The sequence below is a fragment of the Psammomys obesus genome, unplaced genomic scaffold (genome assembly GCF_907164565.1).
Source record: "Psammomys obesus unplaced genomic scaffold, mPsaObe1.curated_primary_1811, whole genome shotgun sequence".
Classification (NCBI taxonomy): Eukaryota; Metazoa; Chordata; class Mammalia; order Rodentia; family Muridae; genus Psammomys; species Psammomys obesus.
In genome coordinates, this window is record NW_026591086.1 from 12,492,595 (window position 1) to 12,512,288 (window position 19,694).

Below are 19,694 nucleotides of genomic sequence, written 5' to 3' on the forward strand. Positions count from 1 at the left end.
GAAGGAAGGAAGGAAGGAAGGAAGGAAGGAAGGAAGGAAGGAAGGAAAGAAGGAAGGAAGGAAGGAAAGAAGGAAGGAAGAAAGGAAGAAAAAAAAGAAAGAAACCTGCACTGTAATATCAGGAGAGCCACACAGCACCAAAGACAAGCTCCACGCCCCACTAACCCTTTCCTCTTTCCTTCCAGTATGTGTCCAGCAGACGGGCCATCACTCAGAACTCTGCCGAGCACGGCAGCTTCCACCCGCACCATCTTCCCCACCACCACCGCCACCACTGTCACCACAGCCACCTGTGCCACCATGCCCGACCCCGCCACCTACACCACCAGGAGGCCGGGCTGCACAGCGCTCAGGTGACACCCTGCATGTGCCCACTGTTCTCCTGCCCGTGGGAGGGCCACCTGGAGGTGGTGGTTCCTCACCTGCGGCAGATCCACAGGATTGACATCCTTCAGGGAGCAGAGATAGTATTCCTGGCCACAGACATGCACCTCCCTGCGCCGGCCGACTGGATCATCATGCACTCCTGCCTCGGCCACCACTTCCTGCTGGTGCTCAGGAAGCAGGAGCGGCATGAAGGGCACCCTCAGTTCTTTGCTACCATGATGCTGATCGGGACCCCGACCCAGGCCGACTGCTTCACCTATCGCCTGGAGCTCAACAGAAACCACAGGCGTCTCAAATGGGAGGCCACCCCGAGATCCGTCCTGGAGTGCGTGGACTCAGTCATCACCGATGGGGACTGCCTGGTTCTCAACACCTCACTGGCCCAGCTCTTCTCCGACAACGGCAGCCTCGCCATCGGAATCGCCATCACCGCCACAGAGGTCCGGGCCACAGAGGCGGAGATGTGAGATGCCGGAGTCACTGGATAGCCATCGCTGCCTGTTTGCGCCTCGGGCGTCCAGATGTCAGGACCTTTTTATTCCCCCTTCCTTCCTTTCTTTCTTTTTCGTCTCAGGTAATTTGTGGTGTTAGTATTCGTCTGCCATGGGCATTATACTATGTAAACATCTGTGATTTGAGGTCTTGGTGTGGTATCTGTCCTGTGTTGTTGGTAAAGTTTTGTAGAACCTTTGGGAGAGTCTACCAGAAAAGTTATTCCCTGCGAAAACCACCATTACAGAGAAGCAGAGCACTGCAGTTAAAGGGAGGCTGGGCTTCCAAACAGCACCTTCTTCTTCTCTTCAGGCTGTTTTAGGTAGAGCCTAACTTGTCATGAGGGAGGCCATGTTTCCAGGGAGAAGACCCAAGCAGCAGTGACCGACATCTTTCCAGGAGCCTTGGGGTCAAAGCTAAGCTGCAAGAACATGAGACAGTGTCTCCTCCACACACCCTGGAGGCAACCTTTGTGTTAGAAGCACTCACCCACGCCTGGGCTGGAGACAGTGGTTAGATTAAAAACCCTCTTTTTTTATTTTCAGGTTCTCCTGGCCTTATTCCCTGGCTGTGCCATTCCCTTTTGCTTTGCTATTAAAACCCAGATGTTCTCAGTGCTTTTCTGAACAGCATCTTGCCTCTGCTGAGAAGCAGGCTAGGTAAGATGCAGGAGAAAAGCAGCCAGAGAGAAGGCATCAAATTAACCTCTAACCTCCGGGAGGGAAGGTGCTCCTGCCTCAGAGAGACCTTCTAAATGTAGAAGTTATAAATCCATCAGCCCCCTCACTAGAGTAACACCTTTTTGTGTCAGACAGGGAGCCAGCCACTCCGTTCTTGATGGTGTATAAATTACACCCATCATCAAACACGGGGACCCCAGAGGGAAGCAATCAGGTCCTCCAGCCCTGACACACTCTGGGCCACTCTTCATTCTCTAACATGCTCTATGGCCCTGTTCAGTACATAAATATGGCTGCCAAGGAGCCACTTTGGCATATGCAGAAGGAAGCCTCACCCTCCACTCCCCACTCCCACAGGCTGCCCTCTCTTGTTTGGTTTTTAGAACCACGCAGCAGCCTCTGGGGGAAGCCTTTCTTACACTCCACCTTCTTTCTGATCTAACTTGGACACCTTAAAGCCTTCCATACAGAGCCACTGTGTCCACAACTCATGGTATCTGAATCCAACACAGCTCTCCACGGGGCTGTGTGGGACTTTCTCCAGCTCGTTCCCTTACCTCAGGCACACCAGCTGGGCCTGGTCAGCCTCCAAGTGAACACTTAGTTTCAGGCAGACTGTCCTGGCTGGCCAGCAGCAATCTTGTCTCCACCAAAATTAGTTCATCCTAACACACTACCCTCCCCCCAAACTGGGTGATTTTTCCAGCCGCTTTTGCTGTCAACCCACACCTGAAGCATCAATTTATAGAAATACAGAAACAGTTCTTTCCAATCTCCCAGTCGTCCTGGGACTCTCAGCCTAGGCTTCCTCTCTTATCTAGGGCCCGAGGAGCACAACTTTGCTCCCAGACGAGCACAAAGATGAAGCTGTGAGGTGCTAAGGGCCGGTTTGGGTCCTGTGGGCTCTGGGAGCTATCACACATGCAGCTCTAGGCCGTTAGCACCCAACCGTGGCTGGCTCAGACCCAAGGCTGCAGAGTCAGCCCCGGGGAGTCATCATCTTGTGTGGCTCCTTGCCTGCAACCGAGGACCTCCATAGCTGTCTACAGGCATCAGAGGCCACAGTTCCTCTCCTGGTCATTTGTGACCTCATAGGTGCCCCAACTATACAAACACACAACACCTCAAGAAGAATGCATTTAGAGCTTACAGGCCTGCTGCAACGCTGCCTTTGCCTTTCTACTGAGCCAAACGAGGAGCAGCTGCAGGCCGTTTTTAGTGCACACTGTATTATGAGTCGATGATGCCACACAGATCAGAACGGGGGCTCCTTGAAATCTTCAGAATAAAGGTTAGGAAATGTGTTCTTTTCCTCCAACTACGGTGCTCCCAAGACGGCTTTTCTCTACAAACTAATGTTTGAAAAACAGAAGACAAAGTGAATTGGAAATGGAAGACAGTAATTAAAAAAAAAAAAAAAAGTGTCTGTTTGGGTGTTATTGCTACCAAGAGGCTCTTTCTTTTAGTCTTTAGTAAATCCACATCACTTTCCTCAATACACAGGTTCAGAGACACATCATGACCTTCTCAATGTCACACATCAGACCACAACTAAAACTCAGCTCTCCCACCCCGGACTCAGTGTTCTCAGTACAGGAAGGCGAACCCCCCAGTATTCAGCAGGGTCCTACTTCAGCAGTGGATTGGAGACTTGAGAATAGACTGTCTTTACCCTAGAATAATGGGGAGAATTCGGAGGGAAAGCCTGGAGTGAAATCTACTTTTAGCGGTGTCTTGGCAACGGGAAGTAAGCTGGTGCCAGGCGGTGGGAGGGAAGAGGCACGTGGAAGTCTTGGTGGCTCCGTGTCCTTTTGTCTCCTTCACCCACTGCCAGGCCTCTTGTTCCTAGATAATGGAACCTGGTTGCCTCATTCACGCCAAGACACTCAATGATACCCTCTGAGGAATATGTGTGTTTTATCAGAGGGTCTAGACAGACAGTAGCACTTAAGAGAGAAATGAGTTGTCTATATTTGAACTGGCACTTGTGAGCAGTTTGTTCGGAAGGTATTTAAAGGGAAACACGCCTCCCCTTGAGTCTCGGCCTCAATGAATGGCTGATGGAGGGGGTTAGCAATACAGTAAAAATTGCTCCTAACAGAACGCATGTGCGCCTGTACCTGGGACAGATCTAGCGTACCTGGGACAGATCTAGCGTTCCTGCGGCTGCTGGGGACACATAGAAATGGATCAGGATATTTGCCACAGTAGGCCCTGTGGCTGCCACTGACTGGAAGTTTCCTGTGTGACCCGGGGGCGTAAGTACTTGGAACATATTATCCCATGTAAGCCTCAAAACAATCCCATGAAGCTGCTGCTTTGTGTATGTGTTGTACCTATGTAACCGATGAGAAACTGCAGTTTAGCAAACAGTAGAACTGGTTCCACAGTCTAGGCTACTCACCAGCTCCATCCCTGTCATTTCTATGAACTCACGTTCCGGAGTCTCGGAAGGACCCAGCCATAAAGTCTGAACGGCATGGAAACCCCTGCTTCAGTATTTCAGTACTAAATGTAGCCTTTCGCTTTTTTTTTTTTGTCTCCTTCTCTTCCAGCCCAAGAGCTGACATGTACTCGGATTGTTACGTTTTTAGAATTTTTGTAGGTCTGTTATTACAAACATTACTAAAAATTAACTTATATATAATCTTACGAATAAATAAATTCTATTTAAAACAAGGAGAATACCCAGGCGTCATCGCTTCCTGATTCTTTCACCACTCTTTCCTTTCTGGGCCCCAGATAACCTTTTGCAAGGACCGGGCTTACAATGATGCCCCACTGCCTGCCTCCCAACTCAGCCTGCAGTGACTCCATGGTGATAGCTTGCAATTAGCTGGTACAGGAGGATTTACACTACAGCCATTGGCAAATTCTATAAGCCAAGATAGCCCCAGAAAGTTCTGAGGCTTCCAAGAGTATTTCTCACCTAGAACACCCTTCAAAACTACCCTCCACCCTACCCCGACCTATGCTGCCGTGCAGAATCCTATCTGATGGGTTTCATAGAGGACCATGACCCACAAAACCAGCCTATTGGCAACCCTGACCTAAAAGCAAAACCCAGCTCTGTAAAACTGGAATCTTCCATCATTTTCTCTCACAGGTTCCCCTCCCTCCATCTTGCTTTCCTGTAGGTCAAAATGTTCTCTAAAGAAATGCTTTCTTTTGAAACTTGAGATTGGAAACATGGAACATTTGAGAAGGACAATAATAAGTGGTGGTTTTAAATATCCCACAGAATGTGTTGCCAAGGGAGAAATGTGAGACCCTGATGTGCTGTGAAGCCAAGGGGCAGAGCAGGCACTAGGTGAGGGAAGGTCATAGGGAAGACAGAGCCCAGAGCCTTTCCTTCCTGCTCTGACTACTTCATTTGATGCACCTCATCAAGGACACCTCCAGGGAGGGCACGCTTCCCACCGTCACAAAAGTCTCAAGACCCTGGAAGCTGAGTCAGGAAAACGTTTGCTGCGCACGTGTGACGACTAGAATTCGGGTCCCCGGCTCTCGCATAAAAGCCACGTGATGCGGTCTGCGCCTGTAATTCCAGCAATGGGGAGCAGAAAGAGGAGGCTGCCCAGGTCTGCTGGCCAGATCATCTTCCCGAATCAGTGAGATCCACGTTCAGTGAGGGACCCCGAGTCAAAAACTTAGGCAGGGAAACACAACATGCCATCAACCTTTGTTCTCTACATACATGTTCGTGGGTATGTACACTTTCACTTCCACCACACACATGCACACACAAACATGTACACGCGTGCGCACACACACCAACCAGTAGGGTGTGATAGAAGTGAGGCTTTTCCCAAGGCTGCGACTTGGATCTGACTTCTGGAAGAAGAAGGAGAGAGAGAGAGAGGGTCTCAGGCTAAACATAAAATCTGGCTTTGATTAAAACCAGCTCTAACTAGCATCCAGATGCTCAAATTATTTCCTCTGAAGATGTTCAACCAAAGAAACGCCACCAAAAAGAGGCCCGGGAGATCTACCGTACTTATGTATTAGTTTTCCCCAGCAGGGGAACACAGCCATTACCTAGGCTGGCTCAGAGTTCGTCCTTCCAACCTTAGGGGGAAATGCTTCAGTTCAAGTGTACCAGAAATGTCCCCTGTCCTTGTCAAACCTATTTTTGGGAATGAGATAAGAAAGAGGATGGACATCCAGAAACATTTCACTCTCTCCTAATTCCAATATAGATTTTTTTTTTTTAAAGATTTTCTTATGACATCGCAGGGAAGCAGCAGCGGCAAACCAGCGTGGCACTCTCTCTCCCCTTCCCCCACGGAAAGCCATCAAACTGCATTTGATAATACTTTCTTTGAGGCCTTTGGAATGTGCTCACTCTTCTTTGTTCCCTGCCACATGAGGGAAGAGCAATGTAGAGCTACCAGGCTGAGGGCAGTGCACGAAGATTTGCTAGTTGTCACGCTCGCCTTATGTTCCGTTATCTCCCTTCGCTTTTCATGCTTGCCTCCATTTAAAGTCATAATTGGATGGAAGGGAGAGGATGCTACCAGCGGTGAATGGAAACTGGTAACTCTCGTGCCCCTCAGACTGTTTCAGAACCTTGCGCTGCCCTGAGAAGTGGGACCGATGCCTCTCTGCCTGCATTCTAAAGAAAGAAATGAGCTTCACCCCTGGCCCTGGCCTCCCAGAACCCCTTATCTCAGCTGTCCCCTGCCTCTGCCTGACAACACTGTCTCTGAACTTTATTTCTAGGTCTATCAGATCGCTTGTCAAAGAAGCCTTCATGGTTTAATTCTTTAATTCCAAGCCACTGTTAGTTACTCCCAAGATCAGAATTGAGCAAGGTTCTAATCCTATTGCCTATCAATTCATTCTAACCTCAATCTTCCTACCACCTTATTCCCAGAACCTGTTTCCTGCTCTCACAAAAGCTTTTAGAGACTTGGGGGGGGGGTACGGGGTATGGGAGGTGGGCAAGAGCCTTGAATTGATCTGAATGATCAAAAGTGAACAAAAATGACCAGAAGGTTAACATGAATATTTATGAGCTGGGCACCTTTCAGGCCAAGTCATTGACTACCTTGCACCTAATAGTAGCCCAGGTACTTGCTTTGTCTCTCCCTCTATATATCCTCAGAGACCTACAGTAAGGTACTCAGCACTGAGGAGAGAGCATCGCCTAAATGAAAGGGAAAATGGAGCCTTTCCAAAAAATCAGACATGGGGGGAAGGCCCAGCTTCACTGCACCCTGGAATCCAGGAGTTGTTGAAGGGTTGATTGCCTGGATCGATTTCTAAACCCCAGTATGTGCATTTCTGATTAAGGGGGCCGGGGTGGAGCCCAGGACTCTGATTGTTAATGTTCCCTCCTGCAGGTTCTGAAATCAGGGTCCAGTGAGAAAAATGGCTCACCATAAAGAGAAGCAGGTAACATCTCCTAGACAGGAGAGCAGACTGTAAGAGGATGTGGGGAGGGAAGATAAAGATGGTCCGAGGCAGCGTCTGGACGTCGAAGCAAGACATAACCAGAGACCCAAACAGCCGTGAACAGTCGGACAGTCGGTGATTTTGTCATCTGGTGTTAATAGAGGTCCCTGTTCTTGCCACTGGGGGATGGCAGTGAAAGGTAGAGGGGACAGGTGAGCAGAAAAGACTGTACAGGCTGATGGAGATGTGGCAGTTTATCGGCCAGGATGGATGGAGGAACCAGGGTATGGAGGCCCCAGTGTTTCAAGCAGCACAGTCCCCAGTGAAGTGACTCCAACTGTGTAAATCTTCCTTTGAGCAGAAGGGGTTTATCCTTTAAATCCTTGCCTGGTGGAGATGGGGATTTATATTTAAATCTCTGACCCATCCCTGACCAGGAGTTTCAACAGAAAATCCCTGAGGAAGGCAGTTATTTACCCTGAAAATCCCCAGCTGCTTAAACAAGGGCAGCATTCAGGGCCTTCCCTGAGTGGTGTGAATTATCATTCTCCTTCCTCCAACAGCTCAGAGCTAAACCCCACCTGAGCTTTGCCTAGAGGAAGGAGAGAAAGAAATCGTTGAGCTACTTCCTATTAGTCTAGAGGTAGATGAGCTCTTTGCCAGGTACCATATCCACTTCCATTAATACACAGGAAGTGGATACTTCTCCATTTTCAAATCTAACACCGAGGTCAAAGGAAATGGCATCCAGTTGGATTTATACAACCCCTGTAAACTAGGGATTGTAATTCTCGTGTACCATATCAGGGCAACACAAAGAATGTTCCAGAAAACCAAGCTCAAAGGAAGACGTCTCATTCTGATAGATTTCCCCAAAAGTTGTTTTGGGAGGCGGTACATGGATTGGACTGACATCTTAAATCACAAACACTTTCTGACTGGTTAGGAAGTAAATAACTTTGATGAGAAGCAGAGAAGGCCCATTCTTCTCTGTAAGACTTCACTATTTTATCTAGTTCTCTCTCTAGTTTTTATCAGCCATAGTGGGTGCTGGACACAGTACAAGTGAGAGTTTTTTGAAACTCCCACTCTGGTGAGAGCAAAAAGGAATTTCTCACTGCAGAAAGGAACTTCAGGCTGGTTGGCAGGTGAGCTCCAGGGACCCTCCTGTCTCTGCCCTCACTGCCCCTCCCCACCTGCCCGGTGCTGGGCTTATAGATGCTCACCAGTATGCTCAACTTTTAACATAGGCCCTATGAACCCAGAGTTGTGTCATCATGCTTACATGGTAAGCACTTAACTGAGCCCTCTCCCCAGACACCAGGGTTGGACTTTATTAGAAGAAACTTTTAACATAGATTCAAGCACAGGAATTAATGGATAGAGAGGCACTGTGTGAAACCAAGACATAGTCAAGTGTGGAGGCTTTATAATGTCTTTATCATCGGTGAGGTTTGAAGATACCATCTTTAAAGGGTTGTCAGGGAACTTAAATGTGATCACGGAGGGGCTACCAGGTACGTGAGTGGCTCACAGCAGGAAAGGTAAAATCAGAGACAAGTAGAGTTGTAAGGGAAGTTAGGATATTCTCGGTGTAATAAAAGTTTAGAGTTTTGCTTGTGAGATTCCCAGTGAGTATCAGGTTTATGTCTGGGAAAGGAGTGATGGGGACAGGGTTGGGCGTGGTGAGCAGAGATCCTTGAGTACAAAGGCCACCAAAGCCAGATGCAGCTAAAGGCTTTCGGGCCTTTGTTCTGCAGGCTCAGAATGAATTGAGTGGACAAAGGAAGGCTGAGTTTCAGAAAGAAATCTTATTAGAGTTGGAGCTCATGAAAAAGGATGCAAACAGGGTGCCTTTGGAGCAGGAGGGTTCCCAGACAGAGCAGCAACTGGGGGTCCTGCTCTAGGTTAGTAAGGACTGAGGTATGAGGGTGTGAGTTGGACAGTCCGGCTGTCCCGCCCACAGGTATCTGGGCAGGTGTCTGTTTTGGACACAGATTCCAGGGCATCTGGCCTCCCATAGCTTCTAGGTGTCTGAGCTCATTAAAGTTGCCATTTGTTTTTTTAGGAGAAGACGAAAACAAGAAGGCAGAAATCGAACCATAACCCTTAACATTTTGGTGTTTCTGGGCTCTGGTCAGGACAGCACTGCTATAGAATCAAGGACAATTCTTGCTTCTAGACAGGACAGAATTAGTTGTCATGGACAAGAAGCATATCTGCTGGTTTTCGAGTCTGTATCTAAACTCCTGTTCTCATGAGGAGTAAGGCCATATTTGAGGTCATATTTGAGGCTGAAGCCTTGAGCACAGCCCACTGATATTTTAATATTACTTGAAAGTGTCTTTACATAAAAAGAATATTACCTCTATATAGGCAACCATACGGCAAATATTAATTTTCCTAGAATTCTTGACACTCAGCTGCCGGAGGCTTCAAGCTGGAGTGAGCACTAAGGACTCTTTTTTCTTCTCAAGCCCCCATAATTTTCATTGTCTTTCTATCCTGCCTCACCCTGAGGGAGGAGCCACAATTGTCATGCTTCCATGTTCTCCCAAGTCCAGTTTGGGAAGACTCTGCCTCATGTACGTCATTCTCCTTTATACCACACAGTTCCAGGACTAACGCGTCTAAAGAAATAATGAACAGTCAGGCCAAAAAAAAGAAAGACCTCAAAATGCTTCCCAGTCATTCAAAGCTGAACCTACTGCCCACCTCGTCACCTGGTTTCCTTCAAACAGTGGCAAAATCTAAGTGAAAGCACAATGAAGGTCACCATTATAGAAGGCTATATTCCCCGAACAGCAGCTCCATAGCTTCCCCAGTTCAGAAAAGGGGCTCAACAGAAAAGAAGAATAAACAAGAATAATGAATAAAAAAATAAACCATCACCCACTGAAGGTGTAAGACAGGCTGAGGGTGCTGCTGGGTTGAGGAAAGGGCTTTAGGAGGGAAAGGCAGGAAATAGGATTGCTCAGCAATATCTGGGAAACCAGGCTAAACCTGAATTTCAGAGAAACAACAACAAATTTAGTATACCTAGTGCAACAGTTAGGAGGTATTTCCATTTCAGTGGTTACCTGAAATTCCAGTTTATCTGGGTGTCTTATGTTTTCTGTTTGCTGAATCTGGCAAATGTAGAAGAGAAGAGTCCACAAAATTAATTAATTAATTAATCAATCACATTTTATTTTTCAAGGCTTGGGAACTATTTCAGTGGTAGAGCACTTACCCAGCATACACAAGGCCCTGGGTTTGACTCTCAGTACTGAAAGGACAAGTCATTTTATTATGAGAATAGATTGCTGTTTGCGTCCTTCTTGCTAATGCCACTCCTTATCTAGGGAGCCAAGTGTGTGGGCCCTTGTCTCTGGTTACAAGACTGTAAGGTCATCGACCTGTTTTCCAGTTGAATACTGTTGAGAGGTGCTTGATCTGCATCTTAAGAAGACCAATGTGCCTTTATTGTTTGTTTGTTGTTTGGTTTTGTGTATGTGTGTGTATGCGTGTGTAATATTCATGAATATGTATGTTTTGTGGCTGTGGCTGTGGACACATCCGTGCCATGCTGTACATGCAAAGGTCAGAGGACAATGGTCGCATCTCAGTCCTCACCTACCTTGTAAGAGGCAGAGTGCCTTCCCCAATGCATAAGCCAAGCTAGCTGACCTGTGAGGTTCTGGAGCTTTCTCCTGTCCCCCTGTCTTTCCTGTAGGTGCCCTGGGATTACAAATACTTGAGCTACTGTGTCTGGCTTTTCTGTGGGTTCCAGGGTCCCACAATTTAAAAATAAATGAAGGTAGACAGGCTCACACAGCAAGCACTTGGACCCATTGAGCTATCTCCCCAGCTTTCATTGTGCCTTTAAATCCCAGAGTCCCAGAAAGCAGAACATTTCACGCAGAGAGAAGCTATCAACACACAAAGTGGTCTCCAGTCTTCTTGATCCATTAAGAAGAGTGTGTGGAGACAGAGGAGAAATATTTGAGCACCGAAACATTGCTGAGTGTCTATTGTAGCAAACAGAAGGACCAGTAGGGGAGGGGACACGTGGTCCCCGCCCTCAGGAATTTCTTGTGCCCTTCACCTAATCAAGCAACCGTCAAGGTTGATCCTAGCACACACAATAGAAGCCAACAGCATTTCCCAATTAGCAATTGCCGCAGCTGGGCTGGTTTACGATGCCCCTGTAGGCTGGCAAATAAGCAGAAAATGCACCCAAATGTAATAGTCTATTATTTACAGCAATGGAAATATTTGGGGACAGGATCCCCAAGCGATCAATTCAATAGGATAACGCATCAGGGGCTTGGTGTATTTTGGCACACACAGTACATGTGCATTAAAAAAAAAAAAAAAAAAGCACCCAGGGATTAGGAGAACTTTGATTTTTATATCGGACACGAGCAAACATGCCCACCCTCTCTTCTGAAGGAAGTATTCTGGAACGTAAGCAAATCCTTCCCAAGAGTCAACTGTCTTTGCTGCTGTAAATTAATCTGGTCCAGAGGGAGTCGTCATTGTGCTTAGAGACACATTGCGGAAAAAAGATAGTTCTACGGGCGCCGGGAAGACGGCTCACTGGGTAGTGTATGAGGACCTCAGTTTGGGTCTCCGGTAGCCACATAAAAGCCAGGTGTGGCAGCACTCACCTACGACCCCAGAGACGGGAGGATCCTGGGTGCACGCTATCTGGGCAGCCCAGCCAAAACCTGAGCTCCAATGGAGGACCTGTCTCAGAAACATAGGTGAAGAGAGACAGAAAGAGATATCCTGTGTCTCCTTCTGGCAACCACGAATGCACATATGGTTATATTCACAGGCACATACACGTGTACATACATGAATGTGCCACACACATGCATACAGCACACACATGCCAATAAATAAACTCCTTTCAGAAACTGAAGCTGGTTCTGGAACAATTAGCTACTCAGACCCAAACACAGAAATACGAGAATATTTGTGAACAGTCGCCCTCCAACGGCGTCTATACCGTTGAAGAGGGAATGAAGGGCCCACTGAACTCTTAACGGCTTGAAGGGGAGCTTGGTGGTTGAATGTTTCCTCACAAAAGAAGAGCTCCAAGTCGGCAAAGGGATCCTTGAATCTGTCGGTGTCCCTAACACCGAACGCCTTCGTCACGGCAGCGAGGGGGCATCCATTGGTGGCATGCCCTGCAAATGAACTCCCTGAGGTACCACCAGAGTTCTAGTTCAGAGACAAAGTCTTCAGGGAAATGATGGCGCATGGGCGAACAACTTCGTTCTTCCTGTTTTACCATGTGCACCGGGTCTCACACATAGAGACAAATTGCTTTTTACAAGAAAAGCTTATTACCTTTCTCAGTCTGGGAGAGGAGCATACTGCCACCGCCTCCCCCCCCCCGCCCTCCCCCCCCCCACACACACAGGGCACACTGAAGAACAGGATCAATCAGGAGGCAGAAGGATGGAGGGAAGCCTGGACCAGAGCTGTTTTTGTACGTTGCTTTCACTGCAGGAACAGAGGCAGCAGAGTAAATGTGTGAACAATCGTGCTGTTGGCTAGTTTCAGAAAGGTGGGAGGTGGATTCTAGGCTATAGGGTTGGAGTCTAGGCTTGGGGCGATTTAGGGTAGGGAACGGTATCTCAAACAGATAAAAAGACAGGATATGGGCTCTGGATCAGTTGTGCTGCACGCTTAAAGGTAAACTTTCTGCTATCTCTAGCAATTAGCTAATCCTGGGAGAACAGCACACCTCACACACACACCCCCACCAGGCCTGTAAGACCCAGGTGTCAGCACATCAAAAAGTATAGAAAATACTTTGAAATCCAGATTTTCTGGACAAATGAAACTGTAACCTAATAGCTTTCATCTCTTGTAGGAAGGTCCTGTGGGTGGAAGAAATTGTAATCTTTGTGGAAAATCTTCCCTTCACGGTTGGCTAGCCAAGTGGGGTGAGGCCCAGATGGAGACAGTGGGAACGATAGAGCTTAGAGGAAGTCAGCAGCTTGTCAGGAGGGGCATAGATGACATAAGATGACAGTGATTCTGAGGGTGTGCCCCAGGACAGCCAAGAAAAGGAAAACACGCCAGTTAAGTTTTCTAGTGGCAAACGACAAAACCCACTTCAGCCAGTTGAATCAAAACGTAATATCAAGGCCAGGAACATGGCTGCATCCCTGTAATTCTAGCACAAAAGAGGGTGAGAGGGGAAGGTTTCAAGTTCAAGGCCAGCCTGGGCTACAGAGGCAGCCTCTGTCTCAACGCAGAAAGAAGAAGGGGAGGAGGAAGAGGCAAGGAAAATATATACAGGCTATTACAGGACTAGAGAGTTATACTGCCAGGGAGTAAACAGATTTAATAAAAACAATAACAAACAAACAAACCCTACCCAGCTACAACATATAACTTTTCTAACAGAAATTCTGTGGCTATCACCTTCTCTGCTAGATACCATGATGGTTGGTGAGGCAGGATAGAAAGGAAAATGGTGAACATTCTGGGGACATAGGAGGGAGAGGAGTCCATCTCGCTGGATTCTGGCTGAAGGCTTTCACCTGGTGAGAAGCAAGAACTCTAGTAAAACTGACAGCATTTGTTGTACCAATTGCCTACATAAAGGCAATCTTCCATTTTTATGAAGGTATTTTCAAATAAAAACCTTTGCTTAGGCCTTTTCTCCCTTCCCAACTGTAAGCCTACAATCTTCCAGGACTCTCATCAGAAACCGAATTTACAGCTCTCCATGGCTCTTGACTTTATCAAATAATTCCATCCAAGGCACCTGTGGAGCAAAGAGAAAAGGAAAATAAACCAAGGTTCTTAGCAGCACTTTGACATGTCTTGAGAGCCACTAAAAACAATGTGGCTTCCTCCTGAGAAGAACACACTTGGATGTGTCTGCCCTCCCCCACCCCCCATGGGCATCTTTCTTTCCTTAACCCTTGTGCTTAACATATATGTGTAAAATAAAAGTATTAGTAGGGGCTTTTCCTGATTCCTGCCCTAGCTCCCAAATAATTAGCACAGAGTCCTATTAGATTTATTCAGCAAGCTTTAAGCTCTATAATTGTGCAGCAATTCTTCTTTTCTAACCCAATGATGCTAGTCTGGCTACCTCTCAGCCACATGCCATTTTACTTGCCACCTTAGTCTTGCCTTGGCCTTCTGCTGTAACTCTCTGTCCTCATGGCGAACTCCTGGTTCTTTTCATGGCGACTTCCTCCTCCTCCTCGGTCTCTTCCTCCACCTTTTCCTCCTCCTTTCTCTCTGGTCCCAACTTGAGACACCCCCCCTGACCAGGAACAGAAGTCCTGCCTTCTGTCTCTTCTGCCCAGTTACTGGCTCTTCAGCTTCTTTATTAACCAATTAGAGATCATTAGAGAGCACTGTTTATACAACCTCGATACAGGAAAGTCGTCATAGAAATGACAATGCCCACATGTGGACTGTAACCAGATCTCTGGGCACAGAAATCAGCATCTGAATACACAGCACACAAGACCATGCCCCAACATACATGTCTTAAAATGCCTTTAACAGTTTGAAACTTTTCTTGGAGGCCTACGCCCCTGAGCTCTGTTCCTCTCTATTCTTTCTCTAAGCAGCTTTCTTTTGACTTTTAATAAATTCCAACACTGCTTCTTCCTACTGCCTTGTCCTCAAATTATTTTCTACACTGAAGCCAAGAATTTGAGTTTATTTGAGTTGAGGTACCCACCTAAAAGATCAATGGAATGACAGAGTCCAGCTGTGTGTGTGTTCCTGCTGACACTGAACCCTGAGTTCAGTTGCTCTGGTCCAGGTCTCTCAGAAGAGTCTGCTAATCCTGCCATCGAGCCTGCTCCCTCCCACCCCCAAAAAGTCAAATCCTCCCGTAACACACAGACTATTAAATGCTAGTGACACTAGGGAATGAATAAAAGCCCTCACTTTTCAGCTCTACCTCAGGAAGTTAAGCCAAGAGGGAACTGAGTTTGCCCTGGCCGGTTCACACTGTGGGCCAGTTCACACTGTCTTGTGTTGAGTGTGAAGTGCCCCCCCCCAAACACACACACTTGCCCATGGGTGAATGTGTTTGAACACGAGGTTCCTAACTGGTATGCTGTTACGGAAGGTGACAGAGCCTTTAGGGTGTGTATCCCGGGTGGAAGAAGTGGGTCACAAGAGGTTACCTCCACTTCTGCTACCCGATCTCTCTGCCTCCTTATGTGCCGGATGTGAGGAGCCCGCTTCTCCCCCTTCCTCTAGCACATATGCAGCTGCCCCAGCTGCCATGCCTTCCCACCACGCTAACTAGATCCTCTGAAACTGTGAGCCCAAACCAACCCTCCCTCCCTTACATCGTTCTGTTGGGGATGTTGTTTACAATGTTAAGAAAAGCAACCAATAGGGACTGGGCAGCAAAGGCTGGGTAATCCGGAGAATAAAGCACCAAGACCCTTTAAGAAAGCACACAGCATTTTTCCCACAGACATATTTCTGAACCAACGGCCTAAATCACCCACTAAGTACCACATATAATATTTATCACCCTAAGCATCCCTCTGTGAACCCTTTCACAAAGTGAATAACCACCCTCCCGTATTTCTCCTGTGTGAAACTACTAGATTTAATATGTTGAACTTTCTTAAATCAAGATGGAACCTTTTAAAAGAATGGAACACCGCGAATTTCGTGAAAGGAGGCCGTAAAATGTCACAGCTCTGCAGTAACGGACACAAGAGAAGTGCAGACAGAAGGTTGCTGGTGGTGATGCCATCTGACTTGGGTTGGAGGAAATTAGTGACCTGTTTATATATTCCAGCCAGATTGACCTAACAGTCACTAGGACGTCAGGTTTCACCCAGAGGTGTGCTGTGATGGCCACTCTGAAGGGCTAAAAATAGCCCAGGATGATTTGGCTTCTGACCTGCAATGTTTTAGCTTTCTGCCATCACTTTGAAGTTATTTTTTCTTCTTTACATTGCTTGGGAGGGGGGAGGAGCGAACGCACACCCACAGTTGTGTGAGTGTCCACAGAGGCCAGAGAAAGGCATTGGAACTCCTGACGCCATGACAAGCCACCTGACATGTGCACCGGGAACCAAACCCAGGTCCTCTGGGAAAGCAGCAAGCTCCTCTTAACCGCTAAGCCGTTTCTCCAGGCCTTCCCTCAAGTCTGACCCTAACACCCGGTCATGCCCAGTGAGCAGCTGAAAGCTCCTTGGGTTATCCAGTCCCCCCGGCAGGAATGTCTGTGCTATAACTACACAACCCGGTGTTGGACGGGAGGAACAGGTAGTCATTGTCCTCACAGGAGACTTCTAGGACACGGTGATTGACACCTCACCCTCCTCTGCAACATGTAAAGCAAAATTGCTGAGACAGCGGTGGTTGTGCGGCGTGGGGGATGGGCTCCTGGTACTAGCTTCAACATTTTTTTTTTTTTCCTTATTACTTTTACCAGTTTGGCCCTGAGACCTGGAGACCAAACGCTGTACATAATGAAAGATTCTTCCGCCTGCTCACTCAAATCTCAGCTCCTAACGGAGGTGGGTTCTCACTAATAGATTCCTGTAGTCTTCCCCAGCGCCTTGTAGGCTAATGGCATTATGGAAGCAATAACGGAGGAGAGTCCTACTGACACCTCTCCCATGCCCAACAGGGGGAGGGGCTTTCTGTGTTGCACTTTCTGGAGCAGAATCAAATTATTTATGGGCCATTTAGATGCAAATGTATCGTGCATTTAGGAAACAGGCTGCATATGCAGACAATTTAGCCACACAATGGCTTCGTCAGGACAACCCAGCTAATCTCACAGCATCAACTGTGTCTCTTCAAAAGGGATTTGGATTTTCTCTGAATTGATCAAACTTGACAAGCAATTTCTACCTAATGTTTAGGCAGGCCTCTTTTCTCTTTTCCATCTGTAGGTGAGAAATCTTATTTTTCTGCTGGCGTCGAAGTAATACAAAAGGCTACAGACACAACTTAAGGAAAAAAAGAGGAAATATTATGCCCAGGACTATGACGCCACAGAAAATTGGTTTTGGTTTGGTAGCTTTGAAATTACCAAACATTTCCATTTGACACAGCACCCCCTCAACCCCTCCAGCCTTCTTTCTGCTTCCTGAGTGGATGAAGGAGAGAAAACAGGAGACAGCATAGCTTTCTCTGTGCAAAGACAGCCTGTTCTTGCACACATGCCCAAGAGGATGTCTGCATTCTTGCCCAGGGCTTGCAAAACAACCAGCAGGATCGATGAAAACAGCATTACTGAAAAGAGACTAAATTTGAAAACTCGGGCTCAGCCTGGAGTTTATTATCAAAATGTCAGCTTGATTCAGTTGTTCTAAACAATTGGGTGAACGGGAGAGAGGGAAACCAGAAAGCACGGCAGGTCAGGGAGGGCAAATGGCACCGGCTGAATTTTCTCGTGGCAGGCTGAGGAGCTGTGCCACCTTTCAGGGAGGCTGACATTGGCGAGGGAGCTCTCCACCCTGCTCTCCCAGCTCAGGCTTGGTGGGTTTATAACCAGATGCTACACAGGTGACTTCAGTAAAACCCAAGTTGCCTTTCATCCATCTTTAGGGGAGGAGTGACAAGCTGGGATTTGTCCACAGCCTCCCCAAAGAGAAACCTCTGGCCGCTGCAGGCAGCCCCCTGGCATGGTTACAGGCATACACAGCTATATTTACATACATCATTTAGAAACTTCCCAGCTTCCTGGAAGGCCAACTAATGCTTTGACTCAAGAGACAGTGATAAAGCACCCAGGACCCAGGGCTAAGTGCCTTTTATATGTCTTAAGAAACAAATAGATTTAAAAAAAAAAAAAATAATGTCATTGAAAGAAATAGAGGTGACGTGTTTTTTTTTATATATGTATAAAGCTTTTTATTTGAAATCTTAGAATTGTAAATGCACAGAGCACAGATTCCAGTAGAAACCACAGCACTCCCCTTCAGGGAGCAATCTAGAGACGTTTTAAGGTCACAGGAGAAGGATAAAGTGGGTGAAGCAGCCTTTGTGTTAAGAATAATGACTAGATGCCAGACGTGCCCATGCCTTTAATCCTAGCACTCAGGGCACAGAAGCAGGTGATGCTCTGTGAGTTCAAGGCCGCCACATTCTATGTAGCCACTTCAGACCATAGCACCTGGAAATTTTTATTCCTACCACTCATCGGTGGGGCCTAGTCCAGCCATCCACATCACCTGTTCAAGAGCCCAGTTGCCCAATCTTCCAGGTGTTCCTTCTCTGCAAAGAACTGTCTCTTGGCTTAATCACCAAGTTCCCAGAGAGGTTCCCACAGAACAAGGCGTCTGGGTCATAAAGTGGAGTCACTGCTGTCAACTTATTTTCGTGGTATTTTACTATTATTCTTATTCAATGAACTCTGTATATGGAACTCATGTCAAAAGTATCTTTCTCACCTCCATGGCCCCATCTGTGTCTTCATACACAGGCATGGGTGCACAAGTACACACACACACCTCGGTGCACAAGTACACACACACACCTCACGCTATACCCACCCTCATTTTCCACTCCCTGCTCCTTATAGCTAAGAAAGAATACCAAAGCTTGCCCAGAAATTACCACAAATAAGCCCCCAGTACGGAACCAAGCTCAATCTAGAATACACGGAAAACTGGAAGTTCATGGGCAAGGAACAGATTGGAGGAGTTAAAGGTGGAAAATTATGCAGGGAAGACATGAGGGCATGGGAATTAGTTGTCCTAGCAGGGTTTTTCTGAAGGCAGGTCAGCTTTATGGCCTTGAGGATATGGTGTTTGGCTAGACATTGAGAGAGCTAAAATATGGAAGACTGGGGCTCCCTCTAAATGGATTCCGGCTAAGGCTTAGTCATGCAGACCAAGCAAGGAAGACACCAAAGTCCAAGGTCAAAGCCTCGTTGACAAGAGCCTCAGAAAAACCTGACACAGACAGGCCAAAGGGAGTTCTACCTTGAGGCCCAGACTTGAAAACTTGATGCATTTACTTCTTTACCCACTGTGGGCTTCCCTCCCTGTCCCACACAACTCTGCTACCTCTATCCTTTCAAAGTCATAATCTCCAGTGTCTCCATTTGACTCAAATTCTGTGTCACAGTCAACGCTGTAGATGCTTATGGATTTCTGCAGAAGGACCACGAGTCCCCAACTCCACCAATCTTCCTGCATTCTCTTGCTGCACTGGACTATTCCCCCCGAACCTCTCACTCTTGAGTTGCCTCCTTCAAGGACAGTAGTACTTGCCTCTAAGGATGTTTTTACCCAGCAGCCCCAGGATGTTAGTTCTGGCACAGTGGTGGGCAAGAATCGGGGTTTGGGGTCTAACACTAGTCCAAGATAAGGTAGTTAGCCTCTGGACCTGTAACATTCCAATCTATCCGTAGAACAGAAGTTTAATCCGTCAGTTCTTATTCACAGTTCTATTCTGTGTCCTGTTCTTATGAAAAGGCTTTAATGTAAGATGCTGAACATGTTCTTGCTAGGTGCATTATGTGTTACTTGATGTCTTCATCACTGTTCTATTGCTGTGAAGAGACAACTTCTCTAAAAGAAAGCATTTAATTGAAGTCTTGCTCACAGTTTCAAGGGCTTGGTTCATTATCGTTATCATGGAGGCAAGCAGGCGGGCTTAGCACTGGAGCAGCAGCTGAGAGCTTTCTACCTGACCCACAGGCGGCAGGTAGAAAGTTACACTGAGTCTGGCATGGGCTTTTGAAATTTCAAAGCCCACTCCCAGTGACACACTTCCTCC

General features: G+C 47.2%; 1 protein-coding gene across 1 annotated transcript in view; it reads left to right on the forward strand.

The window, feature by feature from the left end:
* Positions 1-4,217, forward strand: part of Siah3 (siah E3 ubiquitin protein ligase family member 3) — a 67,558-nt gene extending 63,341 nt beyond the window's left edge. Inside the window, exon 2 of the mRNA XM_055609752.1 lies at positions 186-4,217. Coding sequence (XP_055465727.1) covers positions 186-854 — 669 coding nt within the window. The 3' untranslated portion in view covers positions 855-4,217. The remainder of the gene's footprint in view (positions 1-185) is intronic.
* The last annotated feature ends 15,477 nt before the right edge of the window (positions 4,218-19,694 follow it).